General features: G+C 31.6%; 2 protein-coding genes across 2 annotated transcripts; both read right to left on the reverse strand.

Annotated features, from left to right (window-relative positions):
- Positions 1–3950: 3950 nt before the first annotated feature.
- Positions 3951–6202, reverse strand: LOC129291144 (cationic peroxidase 1-like). The gene is made up of 4 exons (XM_054928353.1): positions 5914–6202; positions 5027–5218; positions 4762–4927; positions 3951–4564 (listed from the first exon to the last, which is right to left on the reverse strand). The coding sequence occupies exons 1-4, from the start codon at positions 6121–6123 to the stop codon at positions 4179–4181; spliced, it is 954 nt and encodes a 317-aa protein (XP_054784328.1). The 5' UTR covers positions 6124–6202; the 3' UTR covers positions 3951–4178.
- Positions 6203–19139: 12937 nt separating this feature from the next.
- On the reverse strand, positions 19140–21049 carry LOC129291500 (cationic peroxidase 1-like). The gene is given in 5 exon segments (XM_054928888.1): positions 19140–19624; positions 19970–20135; positions 20220–20411; positions 20765–20784; positions 20787–21049. Coding segments are annotated over 5 exon segments (789 nt in total). The 5' UTR covers positions 20812–21049; the 3' UTR covers positions 19140–19238.
- Between the last annotated feature and the right edge of the window lie 447 nt (positions 21050–21496).

Raw genomic sequence — 21496 nt, forward strand, 5'->3', positions numbered from 1 at the left:
GGCTCTTTATAGTAAAGTAATTGATCCATAAAGTTGTTGAGGTTGCAAAGATGGGTTGTATAAATATTATGTGAGTTAGAGATATATTTTCCTCCTGCATTCTTTAACAATATGGTCTACTTAACTATTCATATTATTAGAAAGGTACAATTGTGTGGCTCCACTTACTTAAGATAGAAGTATCATGTTAAATGTTACAAGAAGGTATTAAAAGACTATGTGAAAAATTAGAATCAATTAGACATATGTATTGTCAAACAATATATCAAAGAAGAAAATGTTAACTTTCATACCTAGTACTTAAAGAATGTTAGGGATGTTGGGCTTTTAAAGGATTGTTGTGATGATGACAGGACAATAGAAGAAAATTCATTACTATTTCAAATGAACAGTGGGAAAAAGCAAATCTTTATATACTTTATAGCTCTCTAGAAATCGATGAGTATGAAGAGAAGCGCATGGCAAAGTTTGAAGCCACAACCCTTAATAGAGGAGAACAATGGATTACTAAAATGCACAACAAATAGTTTATCGACTGGTTGAAAGGACATGTTAATGATATGTACGATACCGATCGTAATTTAGTTCATCAGAGATTGAGATGGTTGGAAAATGAGTTGGCTAAGCATATTCTTTCTTACACTAGTTATGTCATTAATGGATACATATTCTATACAAAAGGGCATGATGATCGGAGTATAGTACAAAATAGTGGTGTAACTTTAGTAGCCGACTCATCTTCTTATGACCACCGTCCCAAGCTCTCCAAAGACTAATAAGACAAGCACAAAATTTAGCCATGAGAAGATTGGTGATTGTCCTTAATGATACCCCCACAACTAGCATTCTTACTAGCTAAGATGAGAAAAGGCACTGTCAACACAAACACAACCCTAACCTTCTAGCGATCTAGGATAGGGTACCCACATCCTTGACAACTCCATTAATCTACACTCATCTCTGACTTAGCTATGCTTCATTCTATCTAGAAACCATAGCCTTGGCTCTGAAAAATATTTGATGCATGAATGTATTGATATTTTCAAAAAATTATGTCATTCATTCTCTTCTATAGGAGCCAACAAATAACTACAAATAATTCCTTACAATTTCCATCAACCTACCCTACTGTCATAGAAGCATTCAAGTAGCACTAATCTCATATATTACAATTGAAAAAACTTGAGAGAATACTCATTTTGATGATAGAACTCCACAAGGATTTTATTTCCCTCATAGTTGCAGAGAACATGGAGAGAATCTTCAATTTCATGGCAACACTAGATACAAGAGGTGAAATCACTCAATCCTCTACCTTTTCGAGCCTCATTAGTCAAAAGCTTATTTTGGAGCATTAACCAAGAGAAAGACTTGCATTTTTGAAGAATATTCAATTTTCAAATTTTATTCCAAATAGGATGAGAAAAATCATCATTTAGCAAATTGTAAGTAGATTTAAAGGAGAAATTACCATATTTTTCAAACTTCAATCAAATAGCTTCATTTCCACTTCTCCCAACGACCTGCTCACCTTACATGATTTTTCCCAACTATCTCAAATGCCCATCCCAAGCGTGAACCAATCCAAGATCTATCAATATTGGGGAGTAAATCATCCCCACAATGATACTTATTTTGACAACTCTTGCCCACAATGCATTTTTATTATTCATCAAACCCCATCTTTTTGGAAATTTAGAGGGGCATCTTTGTTGGCCATTAAAAAAAAAATAGAGGCATCTTGTTGCCTCGCTATTTTTCTAAGTAAAAATAAGATGAAACACGAAAAGAAATATTTTCATCTCATCTCATATTATATGCTTATTTTAAATATCAAGGAATTTTTTTTAAAATTTTATTGCCCAGTACCCCAGGAAACCTAGAGTTTTACCACCACTTGCATAGACTAATCTAAATCCCCATTTTGTGAGATTGTTATTATCAATGAAGGCCTTACGAGTACCTCAAAAATTCTTTAGATATTTTATTTAATGGGACTGTATATCATAGGACTCAAATTCGAGATCTCAAGAAGTTGATTCAACTCTCTTAACTAATTGAATCAAGCGTCTCTTTTATATAAATGATATTTTCTACAAGTTAACAATTTTTAAAGTGCTGTGATAAAATTTCTTAACTTGTGCGAGCGGTAGGTAACTCCTTCAACGTTAACCATGTCATGCAATGCTAATCACTCCTTGTATTATAATAAATTGAAGGTGATGCGGAACGTTGAAATAATGAGACTATTAGGCATTTAGAATGGAACAGTGTTAGTCTCATCACATATTGTATTGGATTTGAAAAGTGAGTCACGCTATTTATGACTTATAAATAATGTGTAGCATGGAATTAGATTATTGGAGTTTAAGATGCTACAGAGTTTCACAATTACACACTAATTAAGACATAACCTGACCCTAGCAAACAGGGGGAGAAATTGATGAAGAAACGAGATCTTGTCATGAACTCAAGTACTTCAAATCCCATAATTGATATCATTAAGCATATGGGAAGTCTAATTGCTACAAAAAAAAATTTCTTAAAGTATTGATATGAGGTTCAAATATGAGATTACAAGCATATCATCAAGCAAGAAAATGAAGAAAGGGAAGAAGAACTGAGGGGAAGTGTTACGAAAATTTAGAGAATAGTTTGAATTTTAGATTAGGTTAATCTATATTTTCTTCAGTTTTCTTCTCCCTTTTGTTGATCTTGTGTGTTTTGGTATTTTAGTTATCCTTGATGTACCATTTGTGTGCATTTCTGTTTTAATTTTTTGGCCGCCAACTGTGTATTTCTGTTTTGGAAGTCTTAAATTTTTCCTAAAAAAATCCAAGAATTAAATCATCGCCGTCATCATCCTGTGCAAGAAAAACACGTGCTGATTCCTATAAAATATTGACAGTGACGTCTAAAAATAATCATTTCTTGGATTTAGTCTTGTTGCCTACAGCTCCAAGAAGCATTCCTTTGTCTCATGTTCTAGTACTGAAGCCGAATACAAGGCAATTGCTGCCCGTGATTTAATCTGAATTCAACAACTATTACAAGATTTGGGCGTTTTAATTTTTGGGTGTTCTCTTTTCTTTGTGATAATTTTGGAGCTACCTTGCAGCTAACCTTGTTTTTCACTCTCGAGCCAAAGTTATTGCCTCAGATAAACATTTTGTTAGTGAATTGCTAAATTACTTGGAGTTTCTTATTTATCTTCTTCAAAGGATCAATTGGTTGATTTATTCACTAAATCTTTCATTGGCTCCTTGGTTTGCCTCTGTACTAGCGTAATTCTATGTTGCTATCTGCACCTTAGCTTTGACTTCCCACGTCACCGTCTACCTCAAATACTATCACGTGATTTATATTTTGTTTCTAAAATTTTCTTCCCATTATTTATCATCGTCTTGTAAGGAGGTGCTACCTCCCTCGGTCTACAAATATTGAGCAATGTAATGATTTCAATATGAAATGAAATATATATGTAGGATGCAAATATTTTGTCTTTTAGTTTTAGTTTTAGAAAGACAAAAGTGCACCTTTAATCATTTACCTTTTTGTATGGACTATATGTATCACGTCGTTTATGCTCAATTTAATAAAATTGAATCAATTCAATTAAATAAAATTTTATGTGTAATTATTTTTAATGACTTTTTATTTTTTATATATTAGAATACCGATAAAATATCATGTATTTTTTTCTTTTACTATCATTAATAAAAAAATTAATTTATATTTAATATCATTGAGCATCATGTTTCTATTGGATGGAGTATATATTGATAATTTTGGTGTTTCGGCTCCATGCAAGAATTTCTCCTAATTTTATATAAGATTATAGTTTAAACTCTAAAGTGAGTTATACCATATATATTAGTTTTGCTTTGATTATCTGAAATAAGAAGCAAGAATAAAAGAGAAATTAACCATATATTCATGAAACATTGGAGTCCATAAATTAAAACTTGATTCTACTTTTGAATTTTGAGCACTACATAGATATATAATACATATAGTACACGGCACATTTCAAGACGATATATATAGAACCAATTACACTTGCTGAAAATAATAAACTTGATCAAATCTAATTGATGGCTTTAAACTTCTCTGCTATTATTCCTTGACGAGAATATTCCAGATTTTAACGTAGCCATCGATATGAAGTCGGTCCTGAACTAATTAACTTTCCGACAATTGGTCCTAATCTGACCGTTGGATCCTGTGAGAGGGCTGAGATTTCCCATTTTGATCATAGCATTGGCGAAGTCAGCTCTGAAAGTCGCAAGGTTGTTGCTGTAAGCAGTGACTTGAGAATCTGTGGATCCGCCATTGAAGAGCTGTTGATCAGAGTGCAGCAAGCCCTTCTTGCTCAACAAGTTCTTGAAGTAAGCGTTGTCGAACGTGTTGGGAGTGGTCGTGTCGAGATTCGCCAGGTTGGAGTCACCACCTGCGCTCGGACAGTTTCCTTGTAACGTCGTTGCGAACGAGGAATCAATGTTGGTCTCGTTGTAAATTCTCGCTCTAAAGTTGGTACACTGTGCTTTCCCTATTGTGTGAGATCCTAAATAATACACAAGGTTTATATACTAATCAACGTCAACTATGATGATTAAATTATTTTGCACACACATAAGTAGATATGCCGCTGTATCTCAATTCAAAACTTCAAAAAACTAGTTTATGGATCTTTTTCACTTATAAGATTCTATTTCAGTTCAACTCTATCTAACGTGGGACTCTACATCCCAACTGAATTACCTGATAGAGCAACCATTTCTTTAGCAGTGAAACCTTTGTTAGAGAAAGCAGTGATAAGAGCACTAAGATCCAAAGTTGGAGCCGGCAAGTCGGAGTTAGCAGAACTTAAACTTGCTGTAGTTGAATCTCTTCTTCCCAACGGTACCGTCCAACTGGGCCCACCAAGCTGAGAAATTTCTTCAATGTGTTAATGTCTCGTCGTCTGAGATAAATATATATATGTCTCACAAGATCATTAATCTCAAGTTGATCGATTATTACTTACAGCAACAACAGAGTCTCTGGCAGCAACAGCGACGATGTCGGCGCAGGACACAAAGCCGGGGCACAAAGTCTCGACCTTGGATTTAATGGTGTCGATGACGTCGTAACCTCGGACAGAGTTAACATTTGGAAAGGCTGTCTTCTCGCCTGTAAAACTTGAAGTGTCATCTAAAAGGATAGACGCATCACATCCCTGCAGAAGCAACATGCATGGAAATGAATAACAGCGAATACTGATTAAAATTCCTTGTATGCATTCTATTGGCGTGGTCCTTAATATAATAAATAACCCAACAAATATTGGACATAAATATATAAGAGAGTTCGTACGTAGATTTAAAATTGTGCATATATATATATTGATATACTTCCTACTTGCTATATATGCCAAATGAACTGTTTGTCCAATGTGACCTAATTAAGGAACTTGCTAATATACAATGAACCTAAAAGAATAATGCACCTAATAACTTTTGTCTACACTATTTCTGTCACCTTATAATTACCCACCCCCTATATTCGCGTGGGTAGCTGTGTTTTTTATTACATCGTGTAGTGGAGCATATAATTAAATATTGCATATCAAACAAAAGCAAGACATTGTGAGTGGACTTATCTTATGTAAAAAGTCTTATATTGAATTAAGTTAGATTTAATAATTAATATAAAATAAAAAGGAAAGACAAATAAACTTAAGCTTCAAGGTAAGGTGCAGTGTCCTCCCCTTACTACATTTATAAATCCTCTTCCACTATTTCCGGACAGCCGCTACGCCTTCCTAAGAAGTTATTGGTTCAAGTGTACCCACACTGGAACAACCTGACATATAAATGATATATATATATATATATATATATGTACAGAGAGAAAGAGAGGAGTGAGACTTGCTTGAACGAAGCAATCATGGAAGTGAAGACGGAGAAGGGACGCTCCCATGCGAGCCTCTTGAGCGACAGCAGAGGTTACTGCTGTTTTAATGGTGGTAAGGGCTAAGGGACATGATGTGGCATAAAAATTTGAAGACAGCTGTGCTGAAACAATGCCAAGCACACAAGACAAGAAGAAGAAAAGGCTAAGCTTGAAATTAAGAGCCGACATCGCTATTACAACTTGAAAGAAATTGCAGAAGAAGATGAAGATATGTGTTGCTAGATTTGTAGTAAGAAGTAATGCTTGTTATGGTTTTCGAATGGGCATGTGAGTGTACTTATATAGGGGAAGCTTCGCGTGTCATGCTCAAAGGGTCAACATTGAGGAGCCCCAAATGATTTAAGAAACCGTATTTGAACATCCAAGAGTGATAGGTGCGGACCGCGTTTAGTTTCGGTGCTACAGTGACAAGCAATTTGGACTGTCTAGATTTTTAATTTCGACGGTCGGGATTTATCAATTTCATTTTATATTTTATTTTATATTTATTAAAATATAACATTTAAAATTTTAATAAATCTATCTTATCATCAACTTAGACAATACATATTTGATTTAAATGGTTTAATTTAATATTAATTTTTTATAAATTGACTACCTAAATATATTTTGAATTTTATTTATCTAGAGTATAACTAGATAGTTAATTTATAAAAAAATTTAAAAAATTAATATCAAATTGCATTGTTTAAATTGATAATAAAATAAGTTTATTAAAATTTTTAATTTTTATAATAAAAATAAAATTAAATTAAAAAAATAAAAAGTATGAACCCAGATCATCCAGATACTCATCAAATGATGAGTACCAAAATCAGACGCCTGTGTGGACCAGACCTCTCAAGGTGTTACCATGTTAGAAATGAATTTAATATTAATTTGTGTGAGGCTATTAGCTGTATTTGTGCTATACATTCTTGTTGACTTCCTAAAAATCTGCCCTCTTCTATTTGTACCGCCACGTCATTTTCAGCTATTGATTGGATTTGGATATCCAGAGATAAAAATTTTAAATTTTGTCATTGTGTTTTGTATTTGTCCTATAATTACATGATGAAGAAATGTCAACACTTTTGTCTCTCAAACTCAGTTAAATTACTGGATTAAGCTTTGTCATTTATTTATATTATATCCCCAACACTAACTGAAATAAATAATTAATGCAATTAAGTCCTTCAGATTAAATTTCTTGCTGGTGACACGTTTCTGTGCTTCTATAACTAAAATGAAGAAATTAAATATTGTCACGTATTAAAATGCAACTGCGACATCAATATGATCTTGATATATAAGAAAACGTGATGCTTATTATTCTATCAAGCAATTCCTATATATATATATATATATATACTGGCCTTTGATAAACTTTGGATATCATTAATTTCTTTTAAACAAATTCACAGGTAGTACTTGATATTTTGACACTTTCAATTTCAAGAGAAACAAATTAAATCTCATTTTTAGTTATGAATATTGTGAAAAATAATTAACCGTCGGAAGAATAAGATTAGGATGAAAGATGATTTTTATAGACTATAGGTTACTAAAAGAATTATTTAAAAAATTGACACCGATTCAATCGCTATGACAAGAATGACATCATGCTTTACTTCGATAGATTTTGGCCCAAAAAAACAAACAAACAAACTCAGTAGATTGTATAAAAGTATATTATATTTTTTTATTTATATATTTATATAAATTAGAGTATGTAGGATTTTTTTTAAAAAGTATCCGTCCCTGCCTGCCACAACAAATTAAATCTCTCTTCAGTTAATTATAACGTATACTTTTCGTAAATTTGCATAAGCCAAATTACATCTACTAATTATATAATTGTTGTGGGTTAATTGAAAGATTATCACTTTTTATTATCAAAATTTATTTATTTATAATCGAAATGCGTTGACTCGCCTAAATATCATGTCGGTGACAGCACATAAATGAGAACCAGTCATTCCCAAGATTAGCCTATCCTTAATTTCCATCCTAATTAAACATTCATGGGCATCCACAACTAGTTATTAATATCAAACTACTCATCTAATTCTATTTATAAATCAATTTTAACATATTTAATTGGAATAAAAAAATCTTAAAATTCATTAACTCTATCTACAAAGTTTATAATTTTCAACTTTAATTTGTTCCTATTAAATATACATATTTTAGTAATATGTTTTTCTCTTCAATATTCAATGAATGGTTAATGAAAAAATTTGTAATGAATATGTAATGAGATGGCTTATAAATATGATCCCAAAAAATATTTTCTTTATGTCCTATAAATAGGACTAGAAGAGGGGCGAGTGTGTCTGTATGTTTATTCTAATTAACCTTCTCATGTATTTCCAAAAAGAAACGTTAACACTTCTCACGCTGACACCTCAAATTCAAACGCTTCCCTGTAAAACTATGCATCACAATCACATACAACGAAATTTCAAGAGATAAACCGCATTTTATTCCATAATTCCCACAACGACACGATTAAGTTACGGATGCGTTACATTGGAAAAAGATCTTTGGGATCGAAAACAGGGAAGAGAAAAATATAAAATTTCGTTTTTTGGTGTGGAGGAAATACTTTCTCTATCCATTATTTTGGCGGAAAGTAGACTGAAATTTTAATTATGGTCTCGTCAGGGGAAAGCACCCCACACATTTTCCTTAAATTCAACGATTAAGCTGTAAAAATTAAATACTCATAGGTTGCGTTTGGATAGATAAATTTGAATTGAGAATTTAAATTTAAAATATCACATTTAAAATTTATAAATTCAAAATTTTTTGTTTGGATAACAAAAAATTTTAAATTATAATATTAAAATCATTTGTTTGGATCTCAAATAAAATTCAAAATTTTAAATTCTATATTTGAATTTAAAGATAAATCAGATGATGTTAATGGTCCAGTCCTAATCAAACTTATCCATCCAATCCAAATTAAAGTTAGCAACTTGGTCTCAATTGGCTCCAACTATTTGATTACAGCAGTCTAAGGGCTATAGATTGGACTTGGCTGATGACACTAAATTGTTCCTTATTAATAGTGGCATTTGGCGTTGAACAATGAAGACAATCGGATTGAAGATGGTGATTGCACACCAATCTTGGATTGCCACCACATACCAACAAAGGTTGGATGCGATGAACTAGCACCGAATGGTTGTAGTGGACCAAAAATGAACTACAACATTAGACTACCATCAAATAACGACGATGACCAGACATCAAATGGCGAGGGAGGGTGGTCTTGATCATCGCAGGTGGTCTAGTCCTAGTCAACACTGGTGATCTAGTCCTAATCAAAGCTAGCCATTTAATCCTAATCAAAGCTGGCCATCAGGTCTTGGTCAACACCAATGGTTCTATCCTAGTTGTCACCAACGGTCCAATTCTAGTTATCTCCAGTGGTACAATCCTAGTTGGTGCTTCCATATGGTCTCCAGTGGTAAAATTCTCTATTTCACAAGAAACTTACATTGGCAAATCAAACATTGACTATAAATATAAAAGAAGATTTATATTTTATTTGACCTGAATATAATATAGAAATACATGTGATTAAATTTGTCCTCATTGACAGAAACCCTTTACAAAATATTGTATTTTGTCACACATCATAACCATATACACACACTTCGATTCAGAATTCATCTCGAAGTTAATTATCTCAATTATTGATTCTCTCTTCTTTCAACTGTCCAAATTAATTCGAACATCTCTTCTCTCATGATCTCTCCAATCGTTAAGTTCATACCTTTCCCTTGACTCTCTCTTTCGAAGGGCCAAACCCTTCAAATGAGTCGATGCAGAATGAAGTCGCGAAAGAGTGAGGGAGGATCAGAAATCAACACAGCTTCTACATGAGAATAAATTAAAGTGTGTGTGGTTGTGAATTTGAAGTAGAACAAAATAAAACGATTTCTTTATAGTTTTTGCCAACTAAGACAAATTTGATCATCTATATATCTTCCATATCTACACCTTTGGTCAAATAAAATTTCAATATTTCTGACATTCATGGTTAACATTTACCAATCTATGTCTCTGTTATAGATTGGGGATTTGCGCATTTTTTTTAGGATTGACAGGAGAAAATGCACAATAGTATAGTATTTTATGAGTATTCTTTCTGCCAACTTATTTACACGTGACACAACTTGTGGGACTAACATTCCTTACTTAATGAAGGTCTAACCTCCATTTATAGATTAGGGATTTTTGCATTATTCATTAGTATGATCAAATTACACCGCAGTAGTGTAATTTAGGAAGCTTGTAGCTCTTTTAAAAAAATGCGTTACGAATATTATTGCCCATTTTTCTCTAAAATCAATATATCCCTCTATATACTCATTAAAATCAATTTTAGTTGTTAATTCCTCCATTAGACATGTTAAGGATTTGAACCGGAAAAGAAGTTCAAATTTTAGAGTGTTCATGCATAAATAAAAACATTTTTTTAAGATAACGCACCAATTTTTCAATGACATTTTTTTTTTGCAAATAGCTAGCTTAAAATTTAGAAATTTTTTCTATAATTTACCTAATATTAATATGTTAAAGAAAAGAAAATTAGGAATATTCCATACAACACTCAATTTATCAATGCATACGGCAAAGGTGGCGTTGGTGGAAGGATGCTTTTCCTACTGGAGTGTTTGGATTTCTTTTCTCAAAATCATGACTTAGGTCGGCATAATTGATTATTTGGGGTTATCAAAACAGACTGTACATAAGCGAAGTCAACCACGCGGTTAGCATACAAAGTGGACAAAACTTTCTAAGAATCTGAATTCTCGAATGCGATTTTTGCATATCATTTCCATTTTTCATTTCTTTGTTTATACTTTGTTTTTTTTTTAAACCAACTTCTTTGTTTATTCTTTTGTAATAAGAACTGCTATCTAATTGACTTTGGAATCATTTCTTGGGACCGCGTGGATTTTTTTTGGGGCCAATGCGAACGTGTGCGATCGAATGTCCTATAATTAAAAGCATTGATTCTTACTGGACACATACTATATACATAGCAGCAGCAGCAGCAACAACAGTAGTAGTTTGGGGCCAATGTGAATGCATGCGATCGAATGTCCTATAATTAAAAGCATTGATTCTTACTGGACACATACTATATACATAGTAGTAGTAGTAGGAGGAATAGCAGGAGCAAGAGCAAGAGCAGCAGCAGTAGCAATTTGGGGCCAATGCAAATGCATGCGATCGAATGTCCTATAATTAAAAGCATTGATTCTTGTTGGACACATATTATATACATAGTAGTAGTAGTAGGAGTAGCAACAGCAACTATAGCAATAGCAATAGTAGCAATAGCAGTAGCAGTAGTAGGAGGAGCAGCAGCAGCAGTTTGCTATTAGGATAAGGGCCCACATGAATGTATAAAACTTTTTTAGAAGAGCTACTCCTATTCAAATATCCTAATAAAAAGATTAGTCCACTAGTAGTTTGCTATTAGGGTAGGGTCCGTATGAATGTATAAAACTTTTTTAGAAGAGCTACTCCTAATCAAATATCCTAATAAAAAGATTAGTCCATCACATGGTAGTGAATTAATATTTGAATACTTGCTAGAAAAGATATCTACATTTAATTTAAAACTATTTCTCATATAAGATTATCTCTAATAAAAGAATAACAGATGCACAACAAAAAATAAAGATATATTTCATATTGGAATTTCAACTTCAACCAAACAAACTAATTATATCGACTTATGGAATCCTGAGTTGTCAAATGTACTCGCAAAAAATAGGAAAGGGCAGGAAGGTTTAAATTTATGTGTAAATTTGTACGCCAACAAGGTATAAACGATAACGGTTCCAAAAGCAACAATCCACTCTATCGTCATTAATTGTGAAATATTCATTTGGAATTTACTAATACTCAAAGTGATAATCATCATTGTGAAACTCTCGAATTAACTTTTTAAATTTATCATTTTTATATTTTTAACTTACAAAATCATGTTAACTTACTCATAAACTCAAACTAGATAAAAATTGGTTAAACTTGTGAGTTGACTCTTCAAATTTACCATTTTTATGTTTCTAGCTTAATTATAAAATCGTGTCAATCAGTTCATAAACTCGTTGGAAAATATAGGTATATACTATGTAAAAGTTGAATTATAGAAGCAGTGGGATTTGGTTCAATAAAAAATAAAACTAAAAAATAAAAAAATTAATATTAATAAAAAGAAAACAAAAAATATAAAAATAAGTTGTCATATTTTAAAATTTCTACACTGAGTATAATAATCTATAAATATAGATAGATTTAATTTCAATGATTTATACTTAAACTATATTTAAATTAAATTATGATCATATTTTACGTTCAAATTATTTAATTATATACCGTTAAAGGCAATTTATTAATAGAGATAAGTTTTTATGAGTTTATGATCTGAGTCTACATTTCAAATTTACATCCTTATTACTAATTTACTTAAACTTGTAAGTTTAACAACCTTGGTAATAACACTTGGAAAGTTGATTATTGATGGAATACTAATAATGAATAAGATAATTTTCATATACAATCCTTATAATTTTGCTATAATTTTCTAAATTTAAAATATTTTTTCATAATTAATTTCTTCTGCAAGTGGCCGAATGTCATTTTCCTAAATTTAATTCCCAAGATCGCATTTTCGGACTTGCGTGATCTATGGCACCGTTTACTAACGAATTGAATATAGCGTAAATGAACAGACAAAGAAAAATGCCACTTTTTACTAAATCTCAGAGTATAAGACAAGAAAACCCTAACCCTACTTATCCATAAATTAAAAGCTTTTGACCAATATTCATGAGAGCTTTCTTTTTTCTTTTTTTATTATTTCCTTTTCGGCCATACTTTTCTAAGCCCTCCAGGCCACGAAGGGTTGCAAGTCTCATCAAAATGTGATATTCAATTCTCGAAAATACACCTTAGTATCAATAAATATAAAATATAAAAATAATGAACAGCCATATCATAATAATTAATGAACGATGTGATATTGGCTGAACCCTTTGAATGATTGAAGGTTGTAATTGTATGGAATCAAAGTTATACTTTTCTTTCTAGTTTTTTTTTTTTTTGGCCAAATGTAAGTTATACTTTTCACAACTTATAAACAATGCAGTTCCTTAAAAAAAAATTGATTAATGTTGAGCAAATTAAAAAGCTCCAGGATTAACATTCAAGAAAAGATATATATATATATATATATATATATATGGAGTAATGTTGAAAATTGAAATAACCTTATTATTATTGTGTAATAAAGAGAGTACAGGCACATGTCCTACAATATTGTGTGTGTACGTGCGTCCTAGTCATATTCCGCAATAATTGATATTTTGCTTTATCTTATTTTGGTGGGTGAGGAACATATCTACGTTTGACAAAAATGGAAGAAATTAAAGAACACTACAAGTCATGGCAGTGCACCGAAATTTGTTTGGATAGCAAGGCGGCGTTAAGAAACCTTGAAAAAGATTAAAAGAATATACATCTTTGACATACCATTTTCATCCCAAATTATAAAACACTTGTAGAAGAGATTTGACATCCTAAAATATAATATTTTAACAAAAATAAAATTTTATTAATGATTTTTTCTAATACTATATGTTCTTCACATTATATTTTCTCTTTTTTATATTCTTTTACAAATGAAATATTAAATAAAAGGTATTTTTAAAGTTTATATTTTTCTTTTAAAAAAATAAAATCTTGAATATATTTAATAAATTTTATTAATACGTGTAACTTTATTTAAAAATATTTTATACATTGGAACAAATGGAGTAATATTCAGGACCATTTCTACGAGGTTTCAGATGGGCAATCAAAGTTTACATATCGTACCACTTACACTTTGCCGTCAATAGTACAGAGACCCATTCATCTCCTACCTACAAACTCAGACATAGTCAATTTCCAATAGTGCTTGATTTATAAACCAATTGATGAATTCGGATTAAAGGATAAAAAAATTGAATCTTAGTCATAAGTCATAACGACTAAATTATCATCCAAAATCTCCGCTCAAGTTGGCCACGAAATTGTAAAACTAGACATGCACATGTTCCTTTGGATGCTTTTGCCGGTTTTATTGACTAATGGTATCAACTATACGCTGGAATAATTAGTTAATGGGCGTATTTTTCTAACATTATTCAAAAGTAAGACAAATCTATCTAACAATTTATGAATATATATTCTATATAAAGCTGGCTTAATGTATTGGAGTTGTGAATATTATGGCTTGTGTTAGGCTTCAAATTTGGTTGTTTCTTCCATTAATCTAGACTTACTTTATGAGAATTTGGGTTTAAATCAAATTCCTCATCTATTATAAGCTCCTTGTAATTTTGAATTTTCTCTAAACTTTAATTATTTGAAATTTCAGCTACTCTAACCCTCTCATTTCCTTCACATTTTCACTATATGCCTTTGTTGCTCTCGCATTTCCTCTCATCTGTTGCTCTCATCGTCACTCTCAATCTTTAGTTTTTGCTTATGAGCTCATTTCTCAGTTACCTTTAAATAAAGAATAAAGACTTTTAAACGCATAAATTTTAAATATATGAATTTTAAATCTAAAATTTAAAATTTAAAATTTAAACTCAAATTCAAATCCTTCAACACGCTACTTATTTACAAAATTTGCCTTATAGATCCCACCACTATTTTATTTTACCTCGTTTTCTCTTTTCATAGAATCCCGTTATGACAATAGAGTGGATTATAATTTAAGTATCCTGTATCCCATGAAACGGAAGGTCAGAATAATAATTATTTTACCGGAAAAAATAATCAGTGTGTGTGTGTGTGTGTGGAATGACATGATATGAATCATAGAATTTGGACAGCAGTAGGATAATTGCAGGGACAGGGACATGAAGACCCCACAGAGGCACATGCATGTTGGCACCATGGAAGTAGAATTCTATTGGTTGGGGTATCCAACTTGAGTAAAATTATTGACTCCTCAAATCATAATCAAGTTTGTACATATTATAGAGTTCGTTCAACACTTTGATTTATGTCTCCAATTATCTTCTCTCATGTTTTCCACTAACTTAATCTGATTTAGTCCTGCGTAATTTACTGTGCATTCACAAGTCAGATTATTCTTTTATGCTCAACAATTGGTTCACGACTTTGCACAATGGCCGGTGCTAATATTGGTGACTTAATCTATCTATAAGAAGAATTAATAGTAAACTAATGTCATATTTATAATAAAGTCATTTGATTTCTAATATGTTTTATAAAAATAAAATAAAAAAACTTTAAAATTCATTAACTTTATTTAAAAATTTAATAAGTTCTTAACTTTACTTTTATTAAATATATGTACTTTAACAACACATTTTCTCTCTCCAACACTTAAATGAGGTTAAAAGGGAAAATCTCTTGTGAAAATTTAATGATGTCTAAAAATTTAATATGCATGCTGGCACGATGGAAGTAGAATTGTTTTAGGTATCCAACTCGAGTAAAATTATTAAGAATCTCACCCAACAACTAGGGTTTCATTTTTAAGAATCCCATTACATATTCTACCATTAAAACAACATTAATAACAATTATTTAACACTAATAGACCCCAAAAGCTTCGAAAATAGTTGCTGGAGCAATACTAACATAAAAACCCTAGCCATTTCTCTACATAATCTAGTTTAAAGAGCATATTAGAAGGTAGATAAGGGATTCATGTGGTTACTTTAAGCCTTTAATGCTCCAAAATCTAGCCTATTGAATGCCTCTTACCAAACCCTAGTAGAGTTCAATTATTTTGCACCAAACTTTTTGATTTTCTCTTGTTTTCCTTTTGTCTTGTTAGACACAAATTAAATTTTTATCACATACGATGTATGACACAAGATGAGAATCCCCTTCCAATCCATGCTATTAGGCCTAGATTCAAACCTAAACCTTCTTTTGAACCCTGTACACTAGGCCCAATTTAAGTCATAATCTCATGCCTAAATAATTATTTAACCTCAATTTAATTTCCTCAAATGGGAGTTGCTTCTTCTCTTCCCTTTCATCTCTGTTTCATCATTATGTTCTTTTATTTGGCAATTTCTATGATTATGTCTTTTGATTTTTGAATTCCCAATCAGGGTATGAGGAGTAGCTTGGCTGAGATGAACTTTCTCTATTTTTTTTCTATTTTCCTATTGAACCAATGAATTATGAAATTATTTGTTCTAATTATATTTATTCCTCTTGATTTAATTCTTAATTTCTTATTATATAACTACCCACTATATAATATGTTTGTGGGACTATTTGATGAACGAAAAGGTGAAGAACAAGCATAGACTTATAGGGTATGCACAAGTAATTGAATTAGAGATAATTTAGGAATTCATGGTAAGTATAATTGTTGCTTCAAGGTCTATTTTGAGGTTTATTAGGGTTAGTGACAGCTAATTCAACTCTAAATAACCTAATGTACTAAGAAGTAATTAGGATATTTTCGTAATGATTGTTACTATAATTTAATAGAAATAAGAACTTAGATAGAGGAGGGCATCCCGATAGGTGAATTATAATCCTTGGAATTTATTGATCATATATCTTTACTCGTATTCATTTCTTTTTGTCTTATTTAATTGCTTTTAATTAGTTTAGTTAAAATCAATTTAATTTTTTTATAACAAGGATCACTATTTTCACTTGGCTTCGTGTTAACCTATTGAAATTTATGTCAATTTAGCATATTTTTCTACACTTCCGCATACTTCTTGGTTCAAATGTGAATATCTTGAATCCAAATACAGGAAAATGGGCTTTGGTTGAATTAGGCTTTGATGATAGTATTTATTGGTGATTTTTGTAAAAAATATTGCCTTGATTTCATCTTTGAAAGATCTTAGTTGTTTTTGCTATTTTAGGTGATCTCTTACGAGAAATCATGTTAATGGAGTGCTAAATGAAGCTTAAGGATGAAGTTGGAAGTCGAAGAGTAACAAACAATAGACCACAAATGAAGATTTAGCCTTCTATACCTTGTGCTATGGCACATGAACTATATGATGCAGCACACGATATAAAAGCCAATCCACTATGGCACGTGGATAGTTAGTCACGACAGATGGTACAAAAATGCAACTATGCATTTTAGCTACTAAATGAAAAGCAAGGTTACTTAAGATTATTTCATGCCTCTAGACATTTGTTCATAATTTCCAAAGGTCATAGGGCTCAAGTTCTATTAGGGTTTGATGTTCTAGAAGGAGATTAAGCTAAAGAATGAATATTTAAAGAGATTCAAGTGAATTTCATTTGGTTTTTCAGTTTTTCATCGCTTTTCTCTCTTGTTTCTGATATGGGTGTTAAACATCTTTATGTTTTTAGCTTGTTTTTGAATATGAGTAGCTAATAACCTTGTTTTAGGATTATTTTGAATCTTTATATGGAGTAAGACTTAATTATTCCTCTCTTGGTAGTTAATGATAATATATATATATATATATATATATGTTTTTATTTTTTTTCCTTTACTTAATGCTTCTAAGTATTTGATCACCATTTAGATTCTTCTATTCACTTGGGTTTTGCTAGAGAAAGCTAATTTAGGTGTGGAACTTTTACAAAAATAAATGTATAGTTTCTTGGTCAAATAGATATATTTTACTAACCTTTTCTTGTCAAATTAAGATTGGTGCTTCAAATTTATTTTCATTAATTAATTTTTAAGAGATTGAGAATTTTTAATACTAGCAAGAATACTTGATTTTGAGTAGAGAAAGCTTTTTTCAAGTAAATTAGAATCTTAAACTAATACCTATTTTCATTAAAAATCTTATTGAGAGGAATTTAACTAAGTTTTTTGAAATACAAAGGCTAGAAATAATCTTAGGTCACGTTCTCTTGAGTTTGAAGTTTCAACAAATTTTACACAAACTTCATACTTGATTTTGCTCAACCTAACCCAAAGTTTAATAGTAAATTTTAAATCTCTTTTTTATTAATATCCTTGTGGGGATATGTTTGGAAAACTCTACTACTTGTAATGACCCACGCGCTTGTGATAACGCTTGACGATGAATAGTTCAATACTTGGAATATTTTGGCATTTTTATTAGAGGAACAGTCACTCTTGTTGTAGTGCTGAAGCTGAGTATAAGACAATTCCTCCCTCAGCCTGTGAATTAATCTGGATTAAAAAATTATTACAAGATTTGGGTGTTTTTCTTCCCATTTCTCCTCATTTTCTTTATGATAATTTTGAAGCTACCTTGCTAATAATCTTGTATTGACTCTTCCACCTTAGCTTTGACTTCCCACGTCACCTTTCACACCTCAAATACTATCACGTGATTTATATTTTGTATCTAGAGTTTTCTTTCTATTATTAATCTTTACCATATATGTGTCATTATTTTGTAAGGAGTTACTACCTCCCTCAGTCTACAAAACACAAATATTGAGCATTGTCATGATTTCAATATAAAATAAAATATACTCTCTCTATCAAAAAATGTAAAGCATTTTTAACAGAATCTCACATCAATAAAATAGTTACTTACTTTCAAACTTATCATATCTTTTCATATTTATGCCTATTAAACACTCTACAATAAATATAAAGTCATTCATCAATATAAGCATTTTTTAAAAAAGGCAATGATTACACCTTAAAAAATTAAAAATATCTTACATTTTTTAACGAAGAGAGTAAGAAACAAATATTGTGTTTTAGCTTGAAAAAGATAAAAGTGCACCTTCAATATAATTTTATATAAGATTATTATCTAAAGTAAGTTACACCATACTCCTGTGATTTTATTATTTACAGAATAGAAAGAAAAAAATAGTTTTGGTCTTATTTATAGGACATGTCACTATTTTTAATGTTCATTTTTAGTATCATCCTACCCTTATTAAATGTTAGAAAAAGTTATTTTTAATAATTTTTTGTCCTTATAAGGGGTAGAGGTGGTTATTAAATTTTAAGACAAGGTTAATGAAATTTAAAATTTTCTTGATCAACAAAACATATTAAAAATAACTTATAAATAGAGGAAATATATAATAATTTTGCTTTGATTATATTGAAATAAGAAGCAAGAATTAAAGATAAATTAACCATTACTTCTCTGGTCCTATATTTATAGGACAATGATTATAGAGAGCAATATTTGATCAAATCTAATTAATGGCTTTCAACTTGGTCATTACTTTTATCCCTTCATAAGAGTAATCTTGATTTGAACGCAGCCATCAATATGAAGTCGGTCCTTGAACTAATTGACTTTCCGACAATTGGTCCTAATCTGACCGTTGGATCCTGTGAGAGGGCTGAGGTTTCCCATTTTGATCATAGCATTGGCGAAGTCAGCTCTGAAAGTCGCAAGGTTGTTGCTATAAGCAGTGACTTGAGAATCTGTGGATCCGCCATTGAAGAGCTGTTGATCAGAGTGCAACAAGCCCTTCTTGCTCAACAAGTTCTTGAAGTAAGCGTTGTCGAAGAAATTGGGAGTGGTCGTGTCGAAATTCGCCAGGTTGGTGTCACCACCTGTGCTCGGACAGTTTCTTTGTAATGTCTTTGCGAACGAGGAATCAATGTTGGACTCGTTGTAAATCCTCGCTCTAAAGTTGGTACACTGTGCTTTCCCTATTGTGTGAGCTCCTGAACAATACATAAGATTTGTATCTAATCAACGTCAACCATGATGATTACATTATTTTGCATATAGTTCTCACAGATATGTTTAAAATGATCGATTCACACACATGCATATATATATATATATATATTGAGCATGATCGAGGAGCATATATCCCGAAAAGGGGATAAATGCACCAAAAAATTCTAAGAGAACAAACAAATGAGCATGACCACATGTCTTAATTCAATACCTTAAGACACTGGGTATATAGATCTTTTCCACTTATATAATTCTTCGTTCAGTTCTATCTAATGACTTTTCTTAGTATCAAGCTAAGTCAATTCACACCATCCTAACCGATTTACCTGAAAGTGCAACCATTTCTTTAGCAGTGAAACCTTTGTTAGAGAAAGCAGTTATAAGAGCATTAACATCCAAAAAGGGAGCCGGCAAGTCGGAGTTAGCTGAACTTAAACTTGCTGTAGTCGAATCTCTTCTTCCCAACTGTGCCGTCCATCTGGGTCCACCTAGCTGAGAAATGTCTTCAATGTGTCAATATCTCGCCTTAGATAAATACATACACGTACCACATATCTATGGTGTTTAACTACTTACAGCAACAACAGAGTCTCTGGCAGCAACAGCGACGATGTCGGCGCAGGAGACAACGCCGGGGCATAAAGTCTCAAGCTTCGATTTAATGGAGTCGATGACTTCGTAACCTCGGACAGAGTTAACATTCGGAAAGGCTGTCTTCTCGCCTGTGAAAGTTGAAGTGTCATCTAAAAGTATAGATGCATCACATCCCTGCAGAAGCAATATGGAAATGAAGAACGGTCAGTACTAAAAAAATTCAAGAATATATGATGAACGCTAATGAATGCATGCAATGTTTGTCTAAACTCTAAACTATTATTGTCTCCTTGCCAAGTCGACCTGGCCTTGATTTATCATTGTATTCGTGCGGTAGGTGGGTGGGTGTTTTTTTTATTAGATTGTGTAGTGGAGCGTATAATAATTAAATAAATGCACGTCATACAAAAGCAAAATTTCCCAAGAGACGTTGTATAAAATAAGTAAAGAGAGAGAGAGAGAGAGAGAGAGAGAGAGAGAGATAAAATGACGTGTGTGTGCGTGTGATGTGTAGGACTTAGACTTGCCTGAACGAAGCAATCATGGAGTGAAGACGAAGAAGGGACGCTCCCATGCGAGGCTCTTTAGCGACAGCAATTATACTGATGCTTTAATGGTAGCAAGGGCTAAAGGACTTTGTGGCATAAAAATTAGGAGACAACTGAGCTGAAACGATTCCAAGAACACAAGACAAGAAGAAGAAAAAGCTGAGTTTGCGATTATTTAGACCAGACATGGCTATTATAACTTCAAAGAAATTGCAGAAGAAGATGAAGATATATAAAGCTAGCTTTGTAGTAAGAAGCAATGCTTGTTGTGGTTTTCGAATGGGGAATGTGAGTGTACTTATATAGGGAAACCAACGCGTGTCACGTTCAAAGGGTCAACATCGATGAGCCCCAAATGATTAAACAAACCATGTTTGAATATTCAATAGTGCTGGTGGAAAGCAGGCTGGGTGGACCAGACCCCTCGAGGCGTTAGCTGTATTTTGGCTGTACTCCCTGTAATTTTATTTGTAAATTGCTTCCATTATTTTTATCAAAAAAAAGAAATTTTAAACCTCATTCAATATGTTTAAAAATTCAATAAGTTTAAATTTTATCCTATTAAATACACATGTATTAAAATAAAATATTTTAATATTTAATAGATTTTTTAATATTTAATAGGATAAAATAAATTATAAAATAAAAAATAATAATTATTAAAATGTCTTATGAATAAAATTAAAATAAACATACATTAAATCTCACTCC

The sequence above is a fragment of the Prosopis cineraria genome, unplaced genomic scaffold (assembly GCF_029017545.1).
Source record: "Prosopis cineraria cultivar Desert tree isolate PC_DT_omini unplaced genomic scaffold, ASM2901754v1 PC13, whole genome shotgun sequence".
Classification (NCBI taxonomy): Eukaryota; Viridiplantae; Streptophyta; class Magnoliopsida; order Fabales; family Fabaceae; genus Prosopis; species Prosopis cineraria.

Bases quoted from the DNA above. Each gene is read 5' to 3' on its own strand.
- LOC129291144 (XM_054928353.1), bottom strand. From the start codon at position 6,123: ATGTCGGCTCTTAATTTCAAGCTTAGCCTTTTCTTCTTCTTGTCTTGT. The intron at 5,219-5,913 runs GCAAGTCTCACT...TTGCTTCTGCAG, and splicing joins TCCATGATTGCTTCGTTCAA to GGATGTGATGCGTCTATCCT. The intron at 4,928-5,026 runs GTAAGTAATAAT...GAAATTTCTCAG, and splicing joins CCAGAGACTCTGTTGTTGCT to CTTGGTGGGCCCAGTTGGAC.